Source organism: Talpa europaea (genome assembly GCF_964194135.1).
Source record: "Talpa europaea genome assembly, chromosome: 5".
Taxonomy (NCBI): Eukaryota; Metazoa; Chordata; class Mammalia; order Eulipotyphla; family Talpidae; genus Talpa; species Talpa europaea.
The window spans coordinates 46,750,355-46,772,378 of NC_140071.1; the positions used below are offsets into that span (position 1 = coordinate 46,750,355).

The 22,024-nt window shown below is 34.0% G+C and overlaps 1 protein-coding gene across 1 annotated transcript in view; it reads left to right on the plus strand.

The window, feature by feature from the left end:
* The window catches only part of AP3B1 (adaptor related protein complex 3 subunit beta 1), a gene marked incomplete at its 5' end in the record, with an annotated part of 182,438 nt that overhangs the window by 54,527 nt on the left and 105,887 nt on the right, over positions 1-22,024 (plus strand). The window contains 4 exons of the mRNA XM_084232934.1: positions 1,773-1,835; positions 3,921-4,053; positions 8,736-8,845; positions 15,786-15,962. Of these exons, the coding sequence (XP_084089060.1) occupies positions 1,773-1,835; positions 3,921-4,053; positions 8,736-8,845; positions 15,786-15,962 (483 nt within the window). The remainder of the gene's footprint in view (positions 1-1,772; positions 1,836-3,920; positions 4,054-8,735; positions 8,846-15,785; positions 15,963-22,024) is intronic.

A 22,024-nucleotide genomic window follows, 5' to 3' on the forward strand; every position in this document is an offset into this window, starting at 1 on the left:
TGTGCAGGACTAGAGATTATGGGTTCTTTATGGAGAGAAATATGTTTGGAGCTGAAAAATAAGTTTTTCTTTTAAATATAAAAAGTAAAAAAGATGAAAAACTTTCAATTTGAAGGAGACTAAAGAGACAACTAAATAAAGTGTGTGAAACTGAACTGGATCCTTTATTATACATTATTCAGATGATTATAAACTTAAATGAAGCAGTGTTATATGTGTCAATGTTAATCTAATTTTCTTGGTTGCATTATGATCTGTGTGACAGTATCCTTTTTTATAGAAAATATATACAAAAGTATTTGGGAATAATATTATCAGATTGGCAACGTTAGTCTCAAGTAGATCAAAGAGAGTTCTTTTTGAGCACCTGCACCCCTATGTTTATAGCAGCACTGTTTATAATAGCTAAGCTTTGGAAACAACCCAAATGCCCCAAAATAGATGACTGGATCAAGAAGATGTGGTACATATACACCATAGACTATTACTCAGCATTCAAAAAAGATAAACACATGCAATTTGCAGCAACATGGATGGCACTGAAAGGGATCATGCTCAGCGAAATAAGCCAGAAAGAAAAAGAAAAATACCGGATGGTCTCACTCATAGCAGGAATCCAGAAAACTTAAATAAGGCACCAGGAAAATGAATAACTCTAAGAAAGTAAAAATCAAAATCAACAAAAAACTATAAACCAGAGACACTCTATGGGGGGTGGGGGGCGGGGAGGGGAGGGATTGGGGTCAAAATAAGGGGATTGTAATAGTATGGGGAATATAAAAATAAAATTTATTTAAAAAAAAGAGTTCTTTTTATTCTTTTCATATGTTTTAGGTAGCTTTAAAAATGTACAAAAAAAATATTCTCACAAAATAAATGGAAAGTGAAATCCCCATATATATATTTGAAAAACAACTAATATCCTGAATATACAAAGAATTCCTACAATAGATCTTTTAATTGGACTGTTTAGACCATTTATTTATTATTTTTTAATTTAATTTATTTTTTACATCATTTTTCATTTTTGTACAATGCATGCATTTTCATCTTGGTTATAGTCCCCGTAAAATTCCTACCACCCTTGTTTTGATCCCACTCCCTTCTTTCCCCCTCACTCTCCCCCCACCCTGCAGTGTGTCTCTGGTTTATAGTTGCCTGTTGATTTTGATTTTTACTTTATTATAATTAGTCTTTTTCCTGGTCCCTTATTTGGGCTTTCTAAATTCCTGCTATGAGTGAGACCATTGGTATTTTTCTTTTTCTTTCTGGCTTATTTCATTGAGCATGATCCCTTCCAGTTCCATCCATGTTGCTACAAATGGCATGAGTTTATTTTATATTCTGTTTTCTGTTTGTCCTGTTTATCCTCTGTTCCTTTTTTATGCTCTCTGTCAGATTAACTGAATATTTTTTGCTTTGCATAAAATGAGAGCAAATTGTTGTCTAACTTTATCCATGAAAGAAAAGTCAAATTATTTTTAATTGTTTAGATTGATTGGATATAATTTGTTAAGTTGGTACAAACAATTAGAGAAGTTTTAGGATTCTATTGTTCCTAATTCAATTTTAAGCAGCATGTATTATCTGTTCTCTATTTGTAGATATAGTGAGACAGAGTTCATCTGGTTTATAATGCTTCATATTTACAGCAAAGTGAATTTTTTTTAAAAGGACAAATTATCTTTCTACTAAATAAATGCCTAGCCTCTATTAATTTCATCTTTTTATTTGTGTTTTAAGATGTTTACATTTTCTTTCTTCTACCATAGCTTGAAATTTTGACAAACTTAGCAAATGAAGCCAACATATCAACTCTTCTTCGAGAATTTCAGGTCTGTGTACAATGGTAATTTAACTTTTAAAACAATATGGCTTCTGAGATTTGTGTTCAATTTTAATTTAAGTATACATCTTTTTAAATTTAGGAATAAAACTTTTGTAGGACAAGATTGCAACTAAGAAATTTATAAAATTTCAAGAATAAATATTTACTAATTTAAAATTTAAGGGAAATGTTTTCATAGAATTTGAAAAGACTTGTTTTTAACTTTCTTTGAAATTATATTACTGGTAGATTTCATCTCTCTGTGCTGTCATCAATAGTCCTTTCTGCAGTCAGCAGTCATGCTGCCTTCACTACTTGAAAGCTGGATACCTGTACTTATTTTATTTATCACTGTTTTTGACACTGCCATCTCTGCCACTACCATGAGTAACTCAAAATTTTTATTTCAAACGGGCCCCATCATGATTTTTTTTATTGTTGTTTTTGTTTTACTACATTTTTAAACTATGCATGCTAATGGATGAGACACAACCTACAAAATATTATTCAAAACTTACCTCATGGGTGTTAAATACTCTGTTCTGAAGACTGGTGGAGCATAGCAGTGGAAAAACTTCCTATCACTATTACCAGTTTTATATTTTTTAAGCAGTTTCTTAACAATGGCATACCACAAGCTTCATAGTAACCAGAGTTTTGTGAATTTACAACTTTCATAGATTTATTTTATTGCCATAAGCCTTTTATATGCCCATATGAAATTTCTTTTTAGCTATATAGACATTGTTTCTTTTCAACTGTGTGATCTTATACTTTCGAGAGGAGTGGTAGTATCCAGTAGCATGTCCATGATTTCTAATTTCACAACTGGATTACTGTATTTTTCAGTAATTATATATTTTTCTAGGAAAATTCTTGTGAAGTTAGAATATCTTAGATACCCACTCATGCCAGTTTTAATGCCAGAAAATTCTTATCTAGTAATCTATCATGATAGAACATTGCTTGAATTTTATTTTTGTCTCATTTTTATAATTTTGCTGCTTTATTTTTGAAGTTTTTTCTTTGTATTTGCACTTGTCCTTTATTCTGTTGTAGCGTATAATTTGTTTGGGTGTCCATTCATTGCTCTCTTTCTGTTTCTGAGCTTTATTCCTGTATTTACTCCCTACCGTCAACCCTCCTCTTTTGATAACTTCACTTCTATGGTCAGATTTCAAGTATTTGTTTGGGTTTGGTTTTTATGTGCTTTTGCTTTGTTTCTTCATAGTCCACATGAGTGAAATCCTAAAATAGGATTTTAGATTCCATTTCATACAACTAGTGTATAAATATGCACAGTAAAAGTCCATTCATTTATATAAACAATAAAAGTTTAGTTTTTAAATTAGGAGAGTTGTAACCAAAGTGAAATTCTTTAGGGCTAAAAGAAATTTTGTGAAGATCTTTGAACTTTTTGTTGTTAAAGCAGTGATTTATTTTTAAGTTTTATAAATCTGTCTTACAGTGTAGTTTAAAGCATTCTTTTAGAAGAAAATCTTTTAAAATTATGAGATTGGGTGTGTTGTAAATTGAGTATTTATAAAGTATTGAAATGCTGCTGACTATAGCTATTGTTAAAGTTTTATTAGCATTCAGATACCATTTTGAAGTAAAATATTTGTCAGTAGTAAATTGGTCCCTTTCCTTCTTTTCTCTCAATTTTTGGATTTAATCTCTCTGAAAAAGCAACCATTTTTTTCATAGATTCACAGATGCTGCTGGTTAAATGAACTGAAACCTCCAAAGAGAGAGTTCTCATCATCTCTTTCAACCTTGCACTTAAACTAATTGTTGTCTTTGGGTGACTGCTCCCCACTATCTGTTTTGGATTCACAAGTCACAGTGGCTACAGGTGAATGAACCTGATCTGAAAATGTGCCTCTTAATGTAGGCACAGTCTCTAAGTAAAAAAAAAAAAAAGAAAGAAAGAAAACTAAATCAAACTTCATTATTAGTTAGATCTTCTGTAGATGAGAATATGTATTTTAGAATTCTTATATATTGACAAAGCTTAGTATAATAAGGGCGTTTTTTTTAAAGTTCACTTGATAGTACCAATGTATAAACTAATTGAAATAATAATTTCTAGACCTATGTGAAAAGCCAGGATAAACTATTTGCAGCAGCCACTATTCAGACTATAGGAAGATGTGCCACCAACATCTCTGAAGTCACTGAAACGTGCCTCAATGGTTTGGTGTGTCTGCTGTCCAACAGGGATGGTAAGTTGACAGTTTCATTTTCTTTCAATTAATTTTTTTTTGACTCTTCATGTGAAATTGTAACTTTTTAAACATTGTGTTTTGGTTTTCTTGTACATCTGTAGCATGATCAATGAGTAGCATTTTGTATTTGAAAAATATACATGCACATTTTTGTTGTTCTTGTTGTTGAAGTTATATACCTAACTTGCAAACAGTACTTATCTCACCTCAGTAGAAGTAAGTATAATTTGTTTATTTTATTTTATTACACTTTAATTGACTTTGTTGTGCCTGTTCCACAAAGGTTCTATTTTTCTGCTTTGTCATGTAAGTCATGCATTATATTGGTTCACCTGCAGAGGGTGCTAAAAGCAGGCAAATGACTTTATAACATGGAAAAATGACTAGATCAAAAAGTATATTAAATGTGTAGCCTCAAAATTTTTCCCAGAAATTCACCTAATAATTTTATATTCAAGTTTAACTAGATTTTCAAGTAATCAGTTTGGAACCGCTTCATGCTTTTAAGCCAAACAATGTCTAAACATTTGGTAAAGCTGGACGGGTAATATCTAGTAAAATATGTAGTCTAGATTTCATACTGCCTTTTGGTAAAATGTCAGCTATTTCTGTGGTTTGGATCTAGAATAAATGAAATCATATGAGAAAGAATGAGAAATTTCTCAGTTTTCACCTTTAAAATAATTTATATAGAGAACTTCTATAATTTTGTATTTAATTAAAACACAAAGTTCTTTTTAAGAAAAGCTTAATTTCCTGTGTAAAAGCTAAATTTCCTGTAAAATCAAATTTGAATATTTGTGGAATTATAAATATAATTTTGTGATACATAGATAATAGGCTTATATGGCATAGCAAAATTGATTATTTTTAAATATTTTATTGAAATATCTTTAACAATAACATCCTTTTTGTCTCTATTTCTTTATCACATTTAAAAATGTGACTTTAAAAATGTTTGTTTTCTTGCAGCTTTAATAGTGATTTTCTGCTTGACCAAATAAAACAGTCTTTGGGAAAATATCTTCAGAGCATTCAAGTTTATGAACCAGAGTTTACTGAGGTTCTTTTAAAATTTAGTTTCATACAAAAAAGCATCCATCAAAAATTAGATAATTTGTTCTTTCATATACAAAATATATTCAGGAAGTCTCAATTTTATTTCTTGACCCTCTTACGTAAAATTTTCAAGCTGTTGATTTGAAAGCAATTATTTTTACTTAAGCTTTGTAACACAATTTAATGTCTCAAAAATGTTTTTTATTGACTGATTTAAAAAAATGAATATTCCACTCCTGTAGCATTTTTAAGGGACGAATAGATTGTTTTATAATTAGATAATGGGAGATTAATATAATCTATAATCATTCTTAAAAAGTAGAAGGATTTATTCATTTAAATGGCAAAATTTTAATTTTGAGGCTTTTATTTTCAGTAAGTCATAGGTCTCTTTATAATCATGGATTTTTTTTTCTCTGCAGTTTGAATATAAAGATACGTTTATTTTCCAGGTTCTGGTTAGAGAATCACCTTTAACTCATAACACATTTTTTTTTTAATCTCTTTAACATATATTTGCTCGCATGTTTGTATTTTGGAAATCTGGCTCAATAAGAATGAGCAGTCAAACAGATACAGAGTTTATTTATATTGAAATTAATTAACTATATTTTTAACTTTAAAATGACCAGGGTTAACAGTAGTGCCACCTTTTTACCTATAAAAAGACTTACTTTTGGATATAAATACTGTCAGTTTTCTTAGTTTCCTTAAAATCTTTTGAGGCTTTATAAAATTGTGATTATTTTATTTTAATATTATGTCATCATCTCTTGAAATAGTGTATATCAATTCCTTAAAATGACAATATTTAGACTGCAATTGGGGGCATATATTTAAGATATTCCTCTTATACCCGTAGTTTTTTGGTTTTGATTTAATATTGTTGATGTCTCTCTTCGGCATGAAGAAAACCTTTGTAGACTGCGTAGGGTAAGGTAAAAGGTATCAGGCTTTTCTGCCCTCCCGCCATTAGGATAGATGACGGAACCCTGCGGTCCTGAATGCATGCCTGATGGCGGGCACCTGTAGTAGGGTGTGGGCAAAGGTAGATGGAATTTGACTGGGCTTTTAAGGGCGGCGTCACGGGGACGCCAGCAGAAGCCGAGCAGAAGCCGAGTGAGAAGCAAGAGAAGCAGAAGCCCAGAGAAGGCCGGAGAGCCCAGAGAGAATGAAGACTTGCTGGGGGCTGGGAGGACTGCCAGCCTCCCAGCCCCCCAGCACCCTTACCTGCTGTGTACCGGGTAAATCCCAATAAAAAGACCTGCAAAAAGCCACTAAGGACTCTGATTCCTCCTTTACCTGGTCTGCTGGATCAGAAAACCTGCACTGTGGCCCATGTCCTGTCCCTACAACTGACTTGACATTTTCCCTAAAAGAGTCCAATATCACTGCCTAACATTAATTTGATAATTTCTTAGGAAATTTTTGGCAAAACCTGCATTTCAGTTGGCTTAGAATAATTTAATTCCCCAAGATAGTTAACTTTAGGTAGCATGTTAGCAAAAATTGCTTGTCTGTGTAACCATTTTACCATCTACTGTAAACTGAAAGGATTGGGGAGAATTGATTTTTGTTTTCTTATTTAAATGTCAGTAAGCGTTTATTGAGGACTTAGATCAGTTGAGGTATTCAGCAAATGTTGAATAAATGAATAAATATTCACTTATGAAAGATTCCCGTCTTTATGGCATTCTCAATTTAATGGAGGGATAGAGTAATATAGAACAATTATACTTCTCTATTATATTGACCCTTAATTCTGTCAGCAATAATGTATTATATACTTTCGTTAAGAGGATAGGGTTCATGTGACATATTCTCATCAAAATAAAATTGTTAAGTAGACTTCGCTTCTTAGAGTAAGGGCCATTAATGGTTTTTTTTTTTGAAGATTTATTTATTTATTTATACAAGCACTGGGTACAGTCAGAAGCGTGGGAGGGTGAGAGAATTCACCAGAGCCAGAGCAGGGAGCAGAGCAGGCAGAAGGACCGAAGTACACTGCTGAGGGGAGCAGCAGGCGGCAGGAGAGGTCTGCGCGCCATGTGGGACCCTCCTCCTGTGGCCAGGGAGCAGCCAGGGATCGAACCGGCGCAAGGGCCATTAATTTTTTTGAAGATAGAGAGGAAGCAAGGAAAGATAAGAACATTATTTTGTGCTTCTGGTAGAGTACTATCAGTGTGGAGGTCTTTAGAAACTAGTAGATAGAATTAGGAAAAATAGGGCAGAATCACCTGTAGGGAATAAGAAGGCACCTGGGCTAAGCAGAATAATGGCCTTCAACAGTCCCATGTCCTAATGTCTGGAACCTGTGAATATATTAACTTACATAGCAAAAGAACTCGCAATCTAATGGAGAGAGACAAAACATAAAACAAGTGTATTATAGTCCTCCCATGTAATGACCACTTACTCTCTTGCCAGCTATGTGCTTACATGCAGAAATACACTACTTAATGCACTATGTTAGATGAAACTGGGAGATTATCAGATGGACCCAATGTAATCACAGGGGTCCTTATAAGGAAAAAAGAAAGGCCAGGATATTCAGAAAATGTCGGAAGCAGAGTTTCTGAGTGATGCCATTTCTGGGGTCCTTTAGCCAAAGAATGTGGGCAGCCTCCAAAAGAACCTCTTTAGAGAGAATAGTTGTGGGTGCCTGATGGCAGACATCCAGAGTAGGGTGTGGGCATGTGTAAGTGGGTGCACCTGAGCCAAGAGACTGGCCTTATAATAGCAGCGTCACAGGGACGCCAGTAGTAGTAGTAAGAGTGGCAGCAGTAGCAGAGAAGCAGAGAGAAGAGCCTGAGAGAGAAGGCCAGAGAGCTCAGAAAGAGTGAAGACTCATTGGCAGCTGGGAGGCCTGCGAGCCTCCCGGCCGCCAGGCCCCCGGCCTGCCGTGTACCTGGGTTTTGCACAACAAATGGTGTAAAAAACTCACTAAAAGCCTGAAAAAGCCACTGAGGGCTCCAGGACTCTCCTTTACCTGTCTGCCCGGGTTGTAGAGAAGCCGCTCTGTGCCTTGTTGGCACTACAGTCGTCTGTTGACAACTTAATTTTACTCCCATAACACTCCTTGAAATTCTGGTGCCAGAATGTAAGATGATAAATTTGTATTGTTTTTAGCCACAAAGTTTATGGTAACCTGTAACAGCAACGGGAAACTAATATAGTACCAAAGGATAAATAGTGTCAAATATTTTAAACTATGTCTAGTCCTGATCTAGTGGAGATAATTAAAATTATACATGACTTCCTTACTTAGTCTAGTTTTGCAACAATGTATTATAAAAATACAAATTTTTCTTCTATGGAGTCTTAATTTTTAAATTATTTTTAATTAACCCTACTTTGCTTTTCTAATCTAAAGAAGCAGAGATTAGATGGGGATATCAGAAGCTAAGAGTCAGCAACAGAGGTTAGAGATTAAAATATACTCTTCTACTTAAGATCCATGTTCACCCAAAATTTAAAAGTATGCTCATGGTTATATTTTTCACCTAGTTATGTAAGACATGTAGATGTTTTGCTAATTTAAGTTTACATTTTACCAAGCATGATATTGAATTATTTGCATTTCAATTACATGTATTTCATATGAATCATCTCTTTTTCAGAAATAGTTGTTGCTGAAAGTGTGGTTGTTATTAAGAAATTACTGCAAATGCAACCTGCACAACATGGTGAAATTATTAAACACATGGCCAAACTTTTGGACAGCATCACTGTGAGTATCAGTTAAGAAACCTGCTGAATTCAACTGAATTTTACTTAGTACATTATAGTTTTGTTAAAATAAGTGGACATCCTGATGTATAGTGGCTAACAGAACTTAACCATCTGCATTCAAATTCTGGTTCTCAGATTCTGCACTGTTGTAGAAGGAAAGTATAAATCTAAAAAGGGGGAAGGATAGGCTGATTCCTGTGGTGTTGGGCATGATGTGAACCTTGTGTGTTTTTATATAGATAGCTTGATGTGTGTGAGTGTGTATATGTGTGTGTCTACACACATTAATGTGTACTCATATGGTTGCATAAATGGGTCTACAAACTGATTTTCCAGTGTTGATCTTTGAGCCTAGATGCGATAATACCCAGTAGAGATGAGTATACCTAAGTGCCCAGGTCTTGCTTTTTTTCAATTGTGATATAACTTTATACCAGAGAATTCACCTTTTTAAAGTAAATAATTCAGAATTTTGATATATTTATGATGTTGTGTGTCCATCACCACTGTGTAACTCCAGAACATTTTCATCATCCCTAAAACAAGTACCATACCCCAAACTCCTGATCCTCCCTTTACTCTCTCCTCTCACAGTCAATCTACTTTCAGTCTCTATGGATTTACCTATCCTTGACATTTCATAAAAATGAAAACATACAATAACTGGCGTTTTGCATGTGACTTCTTTCACTTAACATGTTTTCGAGCCCTTGTGTATGTTGTAGAATGCAGCCCTGCATTCCTTTTATGAGAGGTTTTGGTTTTTAAATTCCATTCTTCCTTGGCAGGAACCAACACTCTTTAGAAAAATGGCTGATTTCAAAGCGAAGGCAAGGAAAGAATGAGATGATCTTGGAACATCTTATTAGCCAAAAAAGCAAGACCCTTCTCACAAAATGATAGAGACATGTCAAAAGACACAGGGGTCTCTTTGAAGGGGCTCCCACTGACCAATTAGAGCAACAAAATAAATGATAGTAAAAGCATTCTAATCTATTGAGTTGGATTCTCTAAATCCACACTGGAATGAATGAATGTTCTTCCTTACAATGCTGGAGCAACTAGTGAATGTAGAAGAAATAATTGAATTAGAATATCACTATTTGCTGGCTGTCTACAATGGTGAAGGGTATTCAGAAATATTTCTGCTCTTGCAACTTTCCCATAAATCTGAAATTTCCAAATTAAATTTGAAAATAAATGCAGATAGACTTCATTTTATTGTACTTTGGTACTGTGATTTTTTTAATAAATCAAAGGTTTGTGACAGCCCTACATTGAGCAAGTCCATCATTGGTGCCATTTATCCAAGAACATTTGCTCACTTTGTGTCTTGTCACATTTTGGTAATTCTCTCATTATTTTAAGCTTTTTCATTATTATAACTGCTGTGGTGATCTGTGATCAGCGATGTTAGGTGCCATAAGCCACGCCCCTGTAAGACGATGAAATTAATATATAAACGTTGTGTGTTTTGACTACCAATAATATCTCTCTCACCCCCTCCTCAGACTTCCTAATTCCCTAAGACAACAATGTTGAAATTAGGCTAATTAATAACCCACAATGGCCTCTTAAGAGTTCAAATAAAAGGAAATCATGCAAATCAAAAGGAAGAGATTAAGATTATTGAGAAAAGCATGTTCGTAGTTAAAGTAAGATAGGCCGAAAGGTTGGACTCTTGTGCCAAAGTTTGCCAATTGTGAATGCAGAGAAAAAGTTCTTGAAGGAAATTAGAAGTGCTTTTTGATTGGAAACACAAATCATAACTGATAATAAAGTGATACAGTGTTATTGCAGAGTGGAGAGGTTTTCATAATCTGGATGAAAGATCAAACTATCCACAACATTCCCTTAAGCCAGAACAAGACCCTCACTCTCAGTTCTCTGAGGACTGAGAGATTGGAAGCTGCATAAGAAAAGTTTGAAGCTAGTAGAGGTTGGTTTATGAGACTTAAGGAAAGAACCCAGCTCCATAACATAAATACAAAGGGAAACAAGTACTGGTGTAGAATGCATCTAGTTACCTAGAATATCACTGATGAAGTGAAGATCTTTGATTACGGTGGCTACACTAAACAGGAAACTTTCAGTGTAGAAGAAACAGCCTTATATAGCTAGAGAAGAGAACTCAGTACCTGGCTTGAAAGTTTCAAAAGACAGGTTGAATCTTTTTAGTTGCTAATCTGCTGACTTTAAGTTGAAGCCAGTGCTCCATTTACCATTCTGGAAATTGTTAGACCCTTAAGAATGACTGTACTTTACAAATGGAACTGCAAAGCTTGGATAACATTCCTTCTGCTTACATGGTTTACTGAATATTTTAAGCCCATTGCTGAGACCTACTGCTCAGTAACAAAAGATGCCTTATTACTTGTTGATAATGCACATGGTCACCCAGAGCTATGATAGAGATGTACAAGAAGATTAATGTTTTTGTGTTTGCTAAACAGCCCTCATTCTCCAACCCATGGACCAAGAAATAATTTCAACTTTCAAGTCTTATGATTTAAAACTATATTTCATATGGCCACAGCTGCCATAGATATTGGTTCCTGTGCTGGAACCAGGCTAAGTCAATAGAAAACATTATGGAAACAATTCACCATTCCAAACAATATTAAGAAAATTCTTGAATAATGGGAGGTCAAAATATGCCAACCTTCATGGATGACTTTGAGGTTCAAGACTTCAATGGAGGAATTAGCTACACATGTGGTGGAACAAGCAAGAGAAATAGAAGTGGAGCCTGAGATATGACTGAATTGGTGTGATCTCATAATAAAACTTGTATGGAGGAGAAATTGCTTCTTATGGATGAGCAAAGAAAGTGGTTTCTTGACATGGAATCTGCTCTTGGTGAAGATGCTATATGAACATTATTGAAATGACAACATTTGATTTTAGAATGTTACATAAATTTGATCAAAATTGGTGGGAGGATTTGAGAGGATTAACTCCAGTTTTGAAAGTTCTGTAGGTAAAATGCTATCAAACAGCCTGGGGTGCTACAGAGAAATCTTTCATGAAAGAAGGAGTCAATCAATACAAAACTAACTCAGTTGTCTTATGCAAAACTAACTTTTGTTGTCTTATTTAAGAAATTGTTAGACACTCCAAACCTTCACCATCATCCTCATCTGTCAGCAGCCATCAGTATAGAGGCAAGACCCTCCACCATCAAAAAGATTAAAACTTGTAGAAGCCTCAATTGGTGGTTAACACTTTTTAATTATGAGGTATTTTAAAATTAAGGTTATTACATTGTTTTTTTAGAGGTAATGCCATTACACACTTAGTAAATTAGAGTATGGTGTAAGTATAAATCATATGTAAAGGGAAACTAAAAAATTTGTGTTAATTTATTGGAACATTCACTTTATTGCAGTGATCTGGAACTGAACCTGCAATATCTCTGAGGTGTGCCTGTAGATTTATGTTGATAGTACTGTCAGCTTACATATTCTGATTGTGCATATTTTATCATTTGAATATCCATCATTTGTAACAAATACTGCTTTTAGAACAAAGTTCAAGAATAAAACGCATGCTAGCTAAGAATTGTTATAACTGGTAATTGTTCTGAGTTTCACATAATGCTTAATAGGATAGATGAGGATATCTTTTCATAAAAGAATAATTGAAAGATGTTACTATGTAAAGAGTACTGAGTGATACTGACATCGCATATCATGTACTTACAGGTGCCCTCACCAAATGCCAATGATTTCACTGCTTTTGCCCAGTCACCCCAAGTTAATTCAGTCTTGAGTTTTAATGCAAATTGAGTTCCAGATGCAGCATATTATATCTTATTTGCTGTCCATGTGCAGTTTGTTTAGATGTCTACTGATCATGCCTTTGACAAATTTAAATAAATAAAATTGATGTTTTTGCAGGATTTACTTATACTACTGCTGTGAGCTGGTATTGAAACACAATAGCTTTTAAATTTAACTGCTTACAGAGTGATCTGTAAAATCTTTCTAGATATCTTTCTGTAACTGCTGTGGTCAGCTAGGATTCATTATTTGTTTTTGCAGGCAAGCTAATGGGTTAAAATGGCAGTGGAAACTGCCTTCTCCTAGAAGGTTTAAAAAGTGCACTTAGCTACTTCGGGGCATTTAGAATCAAGAATCAGGCAAAGTCATTTACAATTGAATTTGTCTTTGAAAATATTGAAAAGCAGAGATTCATAAAGTATTTTATCATATGTGTATGTGTTATTAGTTTTGGTTTAGTTCAGTGTTCCTATTCTCTGGTTGAAAAGACAATATTGAATCAAAAGCGACTTTTTTTCTTGCTTTCTTCAGGTGCTTCAAATCTTTGATAGCAGTGGCCATGAATACATAGTATTAGTGGCATACAAATAAAATTCCTATAACTTAATTGGAGGAGGGAGGGTGGTCTGGAATCTGAAAATCTTATGATTCTGATTACAGTCAAATGCGCAAAAACTTTGGATATGTCAGTTTCCTAAGCTTTTTAATAAAATGCAGTTACCATTGTGTGAGTACATATTGATATTAATTTTTCTGTGACGTTTTCTAAGTTTGTAAATAGTTACTTGAAAATTGTTTTGCCTTAGTTCTAGTACCTCCGAATATTATCTTGCCCTCCAGTACCCCATTACCTTGAGATCATCAGTGTAAACATTAGAATTTACTGATTTTTAATTTTTCCGAAGAGTTGTATTTTAAATGTTTGTATAAATTGTGAATGTTTAGAGTATTTAAATATTGTTAATGTTATCTTTGTTTATATTCCTGTCCGTTCATATGCTATCTATTAAAACTTTTTGGGATTGTCCTTTTAATTGGAATAAAAGGAATATAAGTGTATTACTAGATGAAAATGACTTAAAGTGAGGTAATAGATTGTGATATGTCATAGAACTCTAATTTTTATACTACCAATATATAATAAAATAGTTAAGAAAAATAAATCTAGCATAACTGAATTCTGAAGTTGCCCATATATTCTTATTTAGAAGTACTTTTTTATCATGGCGGATTACTTGAATTGCTCCATACTGGAAAATTTAATGTACCACTCAATTACTGTTCTTTAGCCCAATTTAAAATAATGGATGGGGAGTAAGGTCTTAATGCAGTGTAACCTTTGGAACATTAGAAATAGCCTCTTTCTTTCCAGAAATCAGTATACAGCAAGGATATCAGTTTTATCATACTGCGTGAATAGATTTGTAATAGCATTTAGATCTTTCTTGTAGTATATATACTGATTTCTTCATTGTTACTGAAATTATACAAATTAATTTAAAGGTAATGTGATTATGATATTTGAAAATGTATACTTGGATTTTAAAGCTTTTTTGATGACCTCATTTTGATTCTAATGAAAGTCCAACTTAGGTGTGTATTAGTAATTTTATATTATTTCATAAGATGGGTGTTTTGTAATATTTGAGGTGGTGGATATTATGATGAAATTTTAACTGTAGAAAGGTCCTTGTTCTCACCTTTTTCTTTAGCAGTCATTTTACGTACCGTTGTGAAGCTGTACTGAAAATACTAGGACCTTATTTGAGGATTTGGAACATGACTTCATAAAGTTTTTCCTCTCCTTGTGATGCTGCCTCTTAATGATAGCCACTGCTTTTTTCATTTATTGTAAAAAGCAAATTTTCTATAGTAGGTGAAAATGTTCACAGAAACTAATTTACATGCCCCTTCAAATTCCTTTTGAAATAGGGGAGGACACAAACAGATAGTAATAAAAATAATTTGCATACTCTAAAATTTGATCTTAATGGTATTGATGGAAGGTTTCCAATTTGAACTAAAGCGGTTATTTTTAAGAAACCAATTATACTGAAATGTACTGTATTAAAAAAAAACACAGAATACCAAAATGCAATATTGACAGACATATAGTGTCCCTATTTCTTTTGTTGATGATCAAATAATAGACCAAGATTCATGATTTTTCATCATGACTGCAATGATGTTGTCAGTTATGTATTTCTACTGCTTGTAAGTGCAAATATAGAGGGCAATACAGTTTTGGTTTTGAATCATAGTCTTTAGTGAATTTGTTACTTTTTCTTTGTTATGTATGGAGTCTTGAAAATTAGTTTGCAGACCACCTGTCTCAGAGATCATCTGTGATGCTTCATAAAGGTGGATTCCTGGACCCTACACAGAACTGATTAATACCAAACCCCTACAGTTTTAGGTAGAATGCTGGATGATTTTTATAAGCTTTGAGACCCCAGATAGAGTTCAGCAAACTGTAAATTGCTTAAGTATTTTTAGCTTGATGATATTTGTTGCAACTACTGACCTTTGCTGTTATAGCACAAAAACCACAACACAGGGCCTCCCTGGTGGCGCAGCGGTTGAGCACTGGGTTGCAAAGCTGCCCAAAGCCTCTGCAGCGCCGGTTCGATCCCCGGCTACTGGAGGAGGGTCCCATGGCACGCAGACCTCTCCTGCCACCCACTGCTCCCCTCAACAGTGTACTTCAGTCCTTCTACCTACTCTGCTTCCCGCTCTGGCTCTGGTGAATTCTCTCACCCTCCCGCGCTTCTGACTGTACCCAGTGCTTGTATAAATAAATAAAAATAAATCTTTAAAAAAAAAAAAACCCACAACACAGAATACATAAACAAATGGGTGTGGCTGGCCAGATTTAGTTTAAGAACTTGCTCTCTCTAATGAAATCAAGATTCTAGACCAATAGTTTTTCTACTATGAATCTTTTCTAAGATGTTATCTCTGAAATCAGTTTTATATGTGATTTCTATGTATATATTATTTTTTGATTACTGAATAAAATTTGTAAATATACGAGTACCTCCTGGGTATATATTAAATGAATTAATAGTTATAAAATATAATACTTAAAGCATTTTACATGTTAATATTTAGGAGAGTATGATCATCTTATTTGTACCTATAATCTGCTTCTTTTAGGTTCCTGTGGCTAGAGCAAGTATTCTTTGGCTAATAGGAGAAAACTGTGAAAGAGTGCCTAAAATTGCCCCTGATGTTTTGAGGAAGACGGCTAAAAGCTTCACTAGTGAAGATGACCTGGTGAAACTGCAGATTTTAAACCTAGGAGCAAAATTGTATTTAACCAACTCCAAACAGGTACGAGTCTAATCCTCAGTCTTATCTATGTTATTTATTTTCCTGTTTCTTCTGATCAAGCATCTAATGTCTACTCATGCATTAGTCTGTCCATTCAACTATTACTAGGTGCTTATCTCTTTAAGTTTCTATGTAAGATGGTATGATACAGAGAGATGACATTCTAGTCTTAGTATGGAAGAAAAATGGATCAAAAATAAAATAGTATGTGGTAAGTGTTATAATACTATAATAGAAGACTTGAGATGCAGTGGAACTCCAGAGAACATTATTGGAATTCTGAAGTAGGAGAAAAGAAGTCAGAGAAAGTTTCATAAAAGCTAAGACTTGACCATGGGCTTGTAAGGAGTGGTTTATTATATAGAATAAGAAAAAAGAGAGCATAGGGTCAGAGTTATAAAATAGCTTGGTGCTTTCAGGAAATTTAAAAGGCTGTCCAGAAAGGCAGGCAAGACCAGGAGTTGGAGTGGCAAGTGCTGTCATCTCTGTCCTACAGATGAAGGGGGGAAACCATTAAATACTTCTTAGTAGTGGTATAATTTACCAGATTTTATGTTTTAAATCATTGTTTAAAGCAGTTGACTCAGAGAAAGAAAGAGGTAAGAGGAATCACCCCTGTATAAAACAGGGACTTCCCCATCCTTCTTCATATATCTAAATTGCCATTCTCCACCATTGAAGAACCTAACGTGATCGGTGAGACTGGAAAAGAATTCTTTACTCATTTGCTACAGACTTTTCACTGGGCTTTATGCTCTGTGTCTTTCCACTGCTTCTTTCTAATTTTTCCTTTCCCTCTGTCACTTACTTTGGTTCTGTGAAATTCCCACCCCCCCCCACCCCCCTTTTCCATGTCTTTGTCTTTATCTTTGTCCCCTGTCTATCTCAAACTCTCTCTGCCTGGGTATCTTCCTGATACTACACACACACACACACACACACACACACACACACACCCCTAGTATCTCTGTCTTCACACACACACAGTATCTCTGTCTTGTCATTATCTCCTTGCTCTTTCATCAGTGTCTGTCTCTCAGTCTGTATTTGTTGTGTCTCTGTATTTGTATGTGTCTCTCTCTCATTCTGCCTTCTTTGACTACTGATAAGCACACTCACTCTCTCGTAAGCAAATCTAGTAAGTTGGCCATTTTTTGTGTGCTTTGGGATTGTCTTTATCCTTAACTAGGATGTAAGTTGTGTTATTATAGGTTTCACTGAAGGTTTTCAAATTTATGACCAAATAATTATTTTAGTCTACTTTCATGATTTAGATTTATCTTTACATTTTAAGTCATCTTTGAAGGAATCAGTTAATCATTTCAAAATATTATGTCAAAATTTTTCTTGAAGTGAGTTACTTTATTAAAACTGAGTTAAAGAAGGGAAACCTGTGCTTGCTATTGAGTTTTTGTTCACTGATAACAGCCCTGTTTTAACCTGATTCTCCCTGTGTTTACTTAACTCATGCAGTGTTGTAAAAGTCAGTATGATATCTGGAATATTATGATTGTTAGGACTTTCTGGCTTGACTCTTCTAATATATGTAGTGCATAGATTACTATAAATGAAAACCAATATAAATTATTGTGTTTATCAAATTGAAAGGCATTATATCTTACAAAACTAAACCAAGATTCTGCTTTGGTCTCTCTTCTTTGTAGCTGTAAATAACCAGTAATGGAATATAGTGCCCTTTGATCTGAAGTTAACAGACTATATTCCACATCTTTTTATCCACTGAATTTGAAAATCACATAGTTTGCACTGAAAATTTTTTTTCTTGAACTGTATTAATAATTAAGTTTTGGAGTTCATCTTCTCAACTGTTCTATTATAAAATTTGAATGATACTTCAGGGTTACCACAATAGACTCTACCATCAACTGGTACAAACATAATGGTATTTAGAAAATACACCAGATTTTTACCTTTAGGTCTGTATTCCTCAGTTTTTAAATGATTAAATATAAAAGTAAAGTAATGAAAGTGTCTAACTGGATTATGCTCAGATCTTCAGTTAATATTTCTCAGGAAAAGGAGTTTGAGAGAATTGATAATGAAAATTATCATAAAGAATGATTTTCAGTTCTGTCACTTTATAGAATTTTTTGAATTGTGTGTTTCACAACCCATTGGACTTGAGACAGAAACTAAAATGATTGTTTTAACCTAAATGTAAACAGATATTTATACTTAATTATTTTAGCCATTTTTAAACCTGATGGAGATCAGACCACAGTATTCAGTGATTGGTTTGCCATGAACTCGGAGTATTTTTTGTAGATCTGATTTCCCTATCATCAAGATACCTCAGTGAGAATTTCCAGAATTTTTATTGAATTGTTTAATTATAGGGAATGCATGTTGATTTTTTTTTTTTATAATTATGTACTTTTTTTTTTTTTAAAGATTTATTTATTTATACAAGTATTGGGTACAGTCAGAAGTGCGGGAGGGTGAGAGAATTCACCAGAGCCAGAGCGGGGAGCAGAACAAGCAGAAGACCAAAGTACACTGCTGAGGGGAGCAGCGGGCGGCAGGAGAGGTCTGCGCGCCATGCGGGACCCTCCTCCGGTGGCCAGGGAGCAGCCGGGGATCGAACCGGCGCTCCAGAGGCTGAGGGCAGCTTCGCAACCCAGCGCCCAACCACTGTGCCACCGGGGAGGCCCGCATGTTGATTTTTATAAAATTTAGCACAAATAAACTCCTAACACAGTTAGCACATGTAAGCTACAGTTGGCACTTCCTAAAGAGTCTAAAATTCCAAAGAGAAACAAACGCAGAGTCTTCCTGGCCTGAACAAGTAGAGGACAGAGTTCAGAAAAACTACACATTTTGGAAAGTTGAGGGAAAATTCTAAGAAAGGAGAAAGCTAGGGGGAAGCCTCAAAATCTAATATCTCTGCCCAGATAGCTGGCTGATCTCTCATTGACATGTGTAGGGTAAAATCAGAACAGCGCACCTAAGAATAAAGGAAGTTAACTAAATTTGAGCTGGAGCAAAGAGGCAAAGTTTACACGTTGAGCCCAGCCAAGTTAATTGCTAGCTAAAACAAACACACACATGCATCAATGCTTATTCAAAGAGTTTAACAATGTCACAGTCTTTGCAATATAAAATTCATACTGTCTGAAATACAACCCAGAATTACTCAGCATAAGAAGAACCTGAATGGGGAGTTGTTTAATGGATAGAGAGTTTCACCTTATGAAGATATAAAAATTTATGGAAATGGACTGGTAGTGGTTATATTACACTGCATGTACTTAATGCCATTCAAATTCACACATAATCATAGTTAAGATGGTAATTTTTTAAGTGTACTTTACTATAGTTAAGAAGAAGACCAAGAATATATAATCAATTTTCAAGAAAAATAAAGAGAAACCAACCCTAAGATGTTGCAATTTGCAAGCAGACATTTTGAAGCAGCTATTATAAATGTGGTAGGTGAGGAAAATATGTTCACAATGAATGAAAGGTCAAAAACAGCATAGAAATAGAAACTATTAAAAAAAAGTAAAATGGAAGTTCTAAAATTTAAAAAAATACAGTACTTGAAAAATCAGCATATTGTCTATCTTTAGTATTATACATTTACTGAGAGGCAAGTAGTGCTTGAGAATAAAGGCTCTCATGTTAGACTGGCTTCAAACCCTGTTTTGCACTTACTAAATGATTTTGGACAAATTACGTAATATAAACTATATAAGACTTAGTTCCTCATATAGAAAATGGGAGTTAGAATAATATAGTCAGTTCTTTATAATGCAACATATATATTCCTAAATGTCTTTATGCTTTACAAAATTACACAATGAAAACTGCAGGGATTATTGGAAAAAATGGAGTTAACGTATACAACATTCACAAACTTCATTGGTGACGCTATGAAAAGAAAAAAAAAAGAACCTAATAAAAAACAAGAACATAGTTTGACATGTTAAGTGGTTAAATACACAAATACTACGATGAATGTGACTCTTTACCTTGAAAAAGATCTGACGTTTGCTTGTGGAAATGGATGTTGGAAACGCTGTATTTCTGAATTACGCAATGGAAGGAGGGTTAATCTGAAACTGGATAGAAAATTGTACTTTCGGTTGTGGCTGACTGTGGCCCATAACAAACACATGGTGATCTGAGGCAGAAGTTTGAACTGGGCATGTTTGCTTATTCCTGTACAGCCCCCAGTTTAGCTGAGTGCAGTTTTGTGCCTTCACCTACTATTTCTTGCACATGAAATCATGCCCAAGCAAACACAAAATTCCTATTATGTCCTTATTGTTCCATAATATATCAACTGGTTTGGAACAAATGCACTTTTTCAAAACAATCATTAGAGCAAGACTGACTGTACTTACCTTGCAAAGTCGTTCTGAGGATTAAATGAGACAGTCCATGTGAAGCGCTAGGATTTCCTGGCACATAATAGTGCTTTGTTCATGTTAGTTAGCCTGCTTTCTTTGTAACCCTAGTTTATACTGTTACCCAACTGCTACATTTTCTTAGAGAATATATTTACCAAGAATCTCTATTTTCATTAGCAAAAACATTCCATTTGGGTTTATCCAACTAAGAAAAGGATGCTGAATCCCTCAAAGGATTCGGAAACTAAAGTTGCCCAAACTCTGCAGCTCTTAAAACACAGTATAAGGATTTAGAATGACTTCCTTGAAATAGTCTACTGTTTAAACTGAGATAGAAAGGTAGGCTTTGATTAAATTGATTAATAGTGATTAAGAATTAATAGAGTGCATTTGTTTCTAAATGTTCTCTAAAAATGTCATCTTTTATTGCAATGATAAGTAACATAAGCTAATGTTTTATTTTCCTCATGTTTTTATATTGACTTGTGAAATATTACAAACCTATAAAAATATACAAAACAGCATAAATACATATGAGTATATACGTACCACTAAGATTAAGTCAGTTTTTTTGCAATGTTTTTCTTATTTTTTAAAGGAATATAATAGAGCTAAAACCTCAAGTTCCAGTTTGCACCTTTATTTCCTCCCATTGTTCGCCACTGATATATTGTCAGTGTCTTTAATAATAAATATTTTATATATTTATTATATGAATGTGTCCTTACTTTATATGAATAATTATTTCCTGTTTTGTAGGTTTTGCAACTAACTTTTTAAACCTAATACCTTGTTTTTAAAATATTAATGTGTAAATATAGTTCATATATTTTAATTAGCTTTCTCATTTTCTGTGACTCAGTTGGGTTTCTACATTTTTTATATTAGAAAAGAAAGTGCTTTGTTGAAGATCCTTAGACTTGTATTTGTATAACTTCTACATTCTGATTTTTTGTGACAAATTTTATATATCCCACATATTAGGGGGCATCCTTCCTAAAGTTAAAGCAAATTCTCACTTGCCCTGTGATTTGAATCTTTGGAGAAATCTACCCCCAACCTTTATAGACATTCTTAACAAAAGGGACTTATTAGTCTTTTTCTTTTCACTGATGTACCAGCAAGTTGTGCCAATGGCCTGTGTGAAGCGTTAAGCTCCTGGCTATCAGTGGATAGAGTCAAAGGAAACATGGGAAGTTAGAGGTTGGTTATTGGTGAAATATGTTCAGGAGATGGAGACAGAGCAGATCTGATATAGATTATTAAAGAGAGTGATTAGATTACTCTCATTACAGTAGTTTTGTCATTTATTGTATAGTGTAAATCTAAAACCTATTTATTACTTGGCGGTTCTTTATTTTTGTTATAAACTCATGTGCAATACATTTTTAAATTGAAAGTGTATATTTAAGGAATTAAGTACTGAATTTTTCAGTAATTAATATGCAAAAAATATTTAACAACACTTGGCATCCACCCTGAAAGCTGTAGTGATATCATTCAGAACATAGCAACTAGAAGACACCAAATCTGGAGGGAAAAAAAAGATTCACCATCTATTTCAAAAGTTAGGAGTTATTTTTGGAAACATGCCTCAAAAAGACAAATATATACAAGTGTAAATATATACAAGTATTTCTGAAACATGATCTTATTTAGATCAAAAATCTTTTCTAAAAATAATTTTGT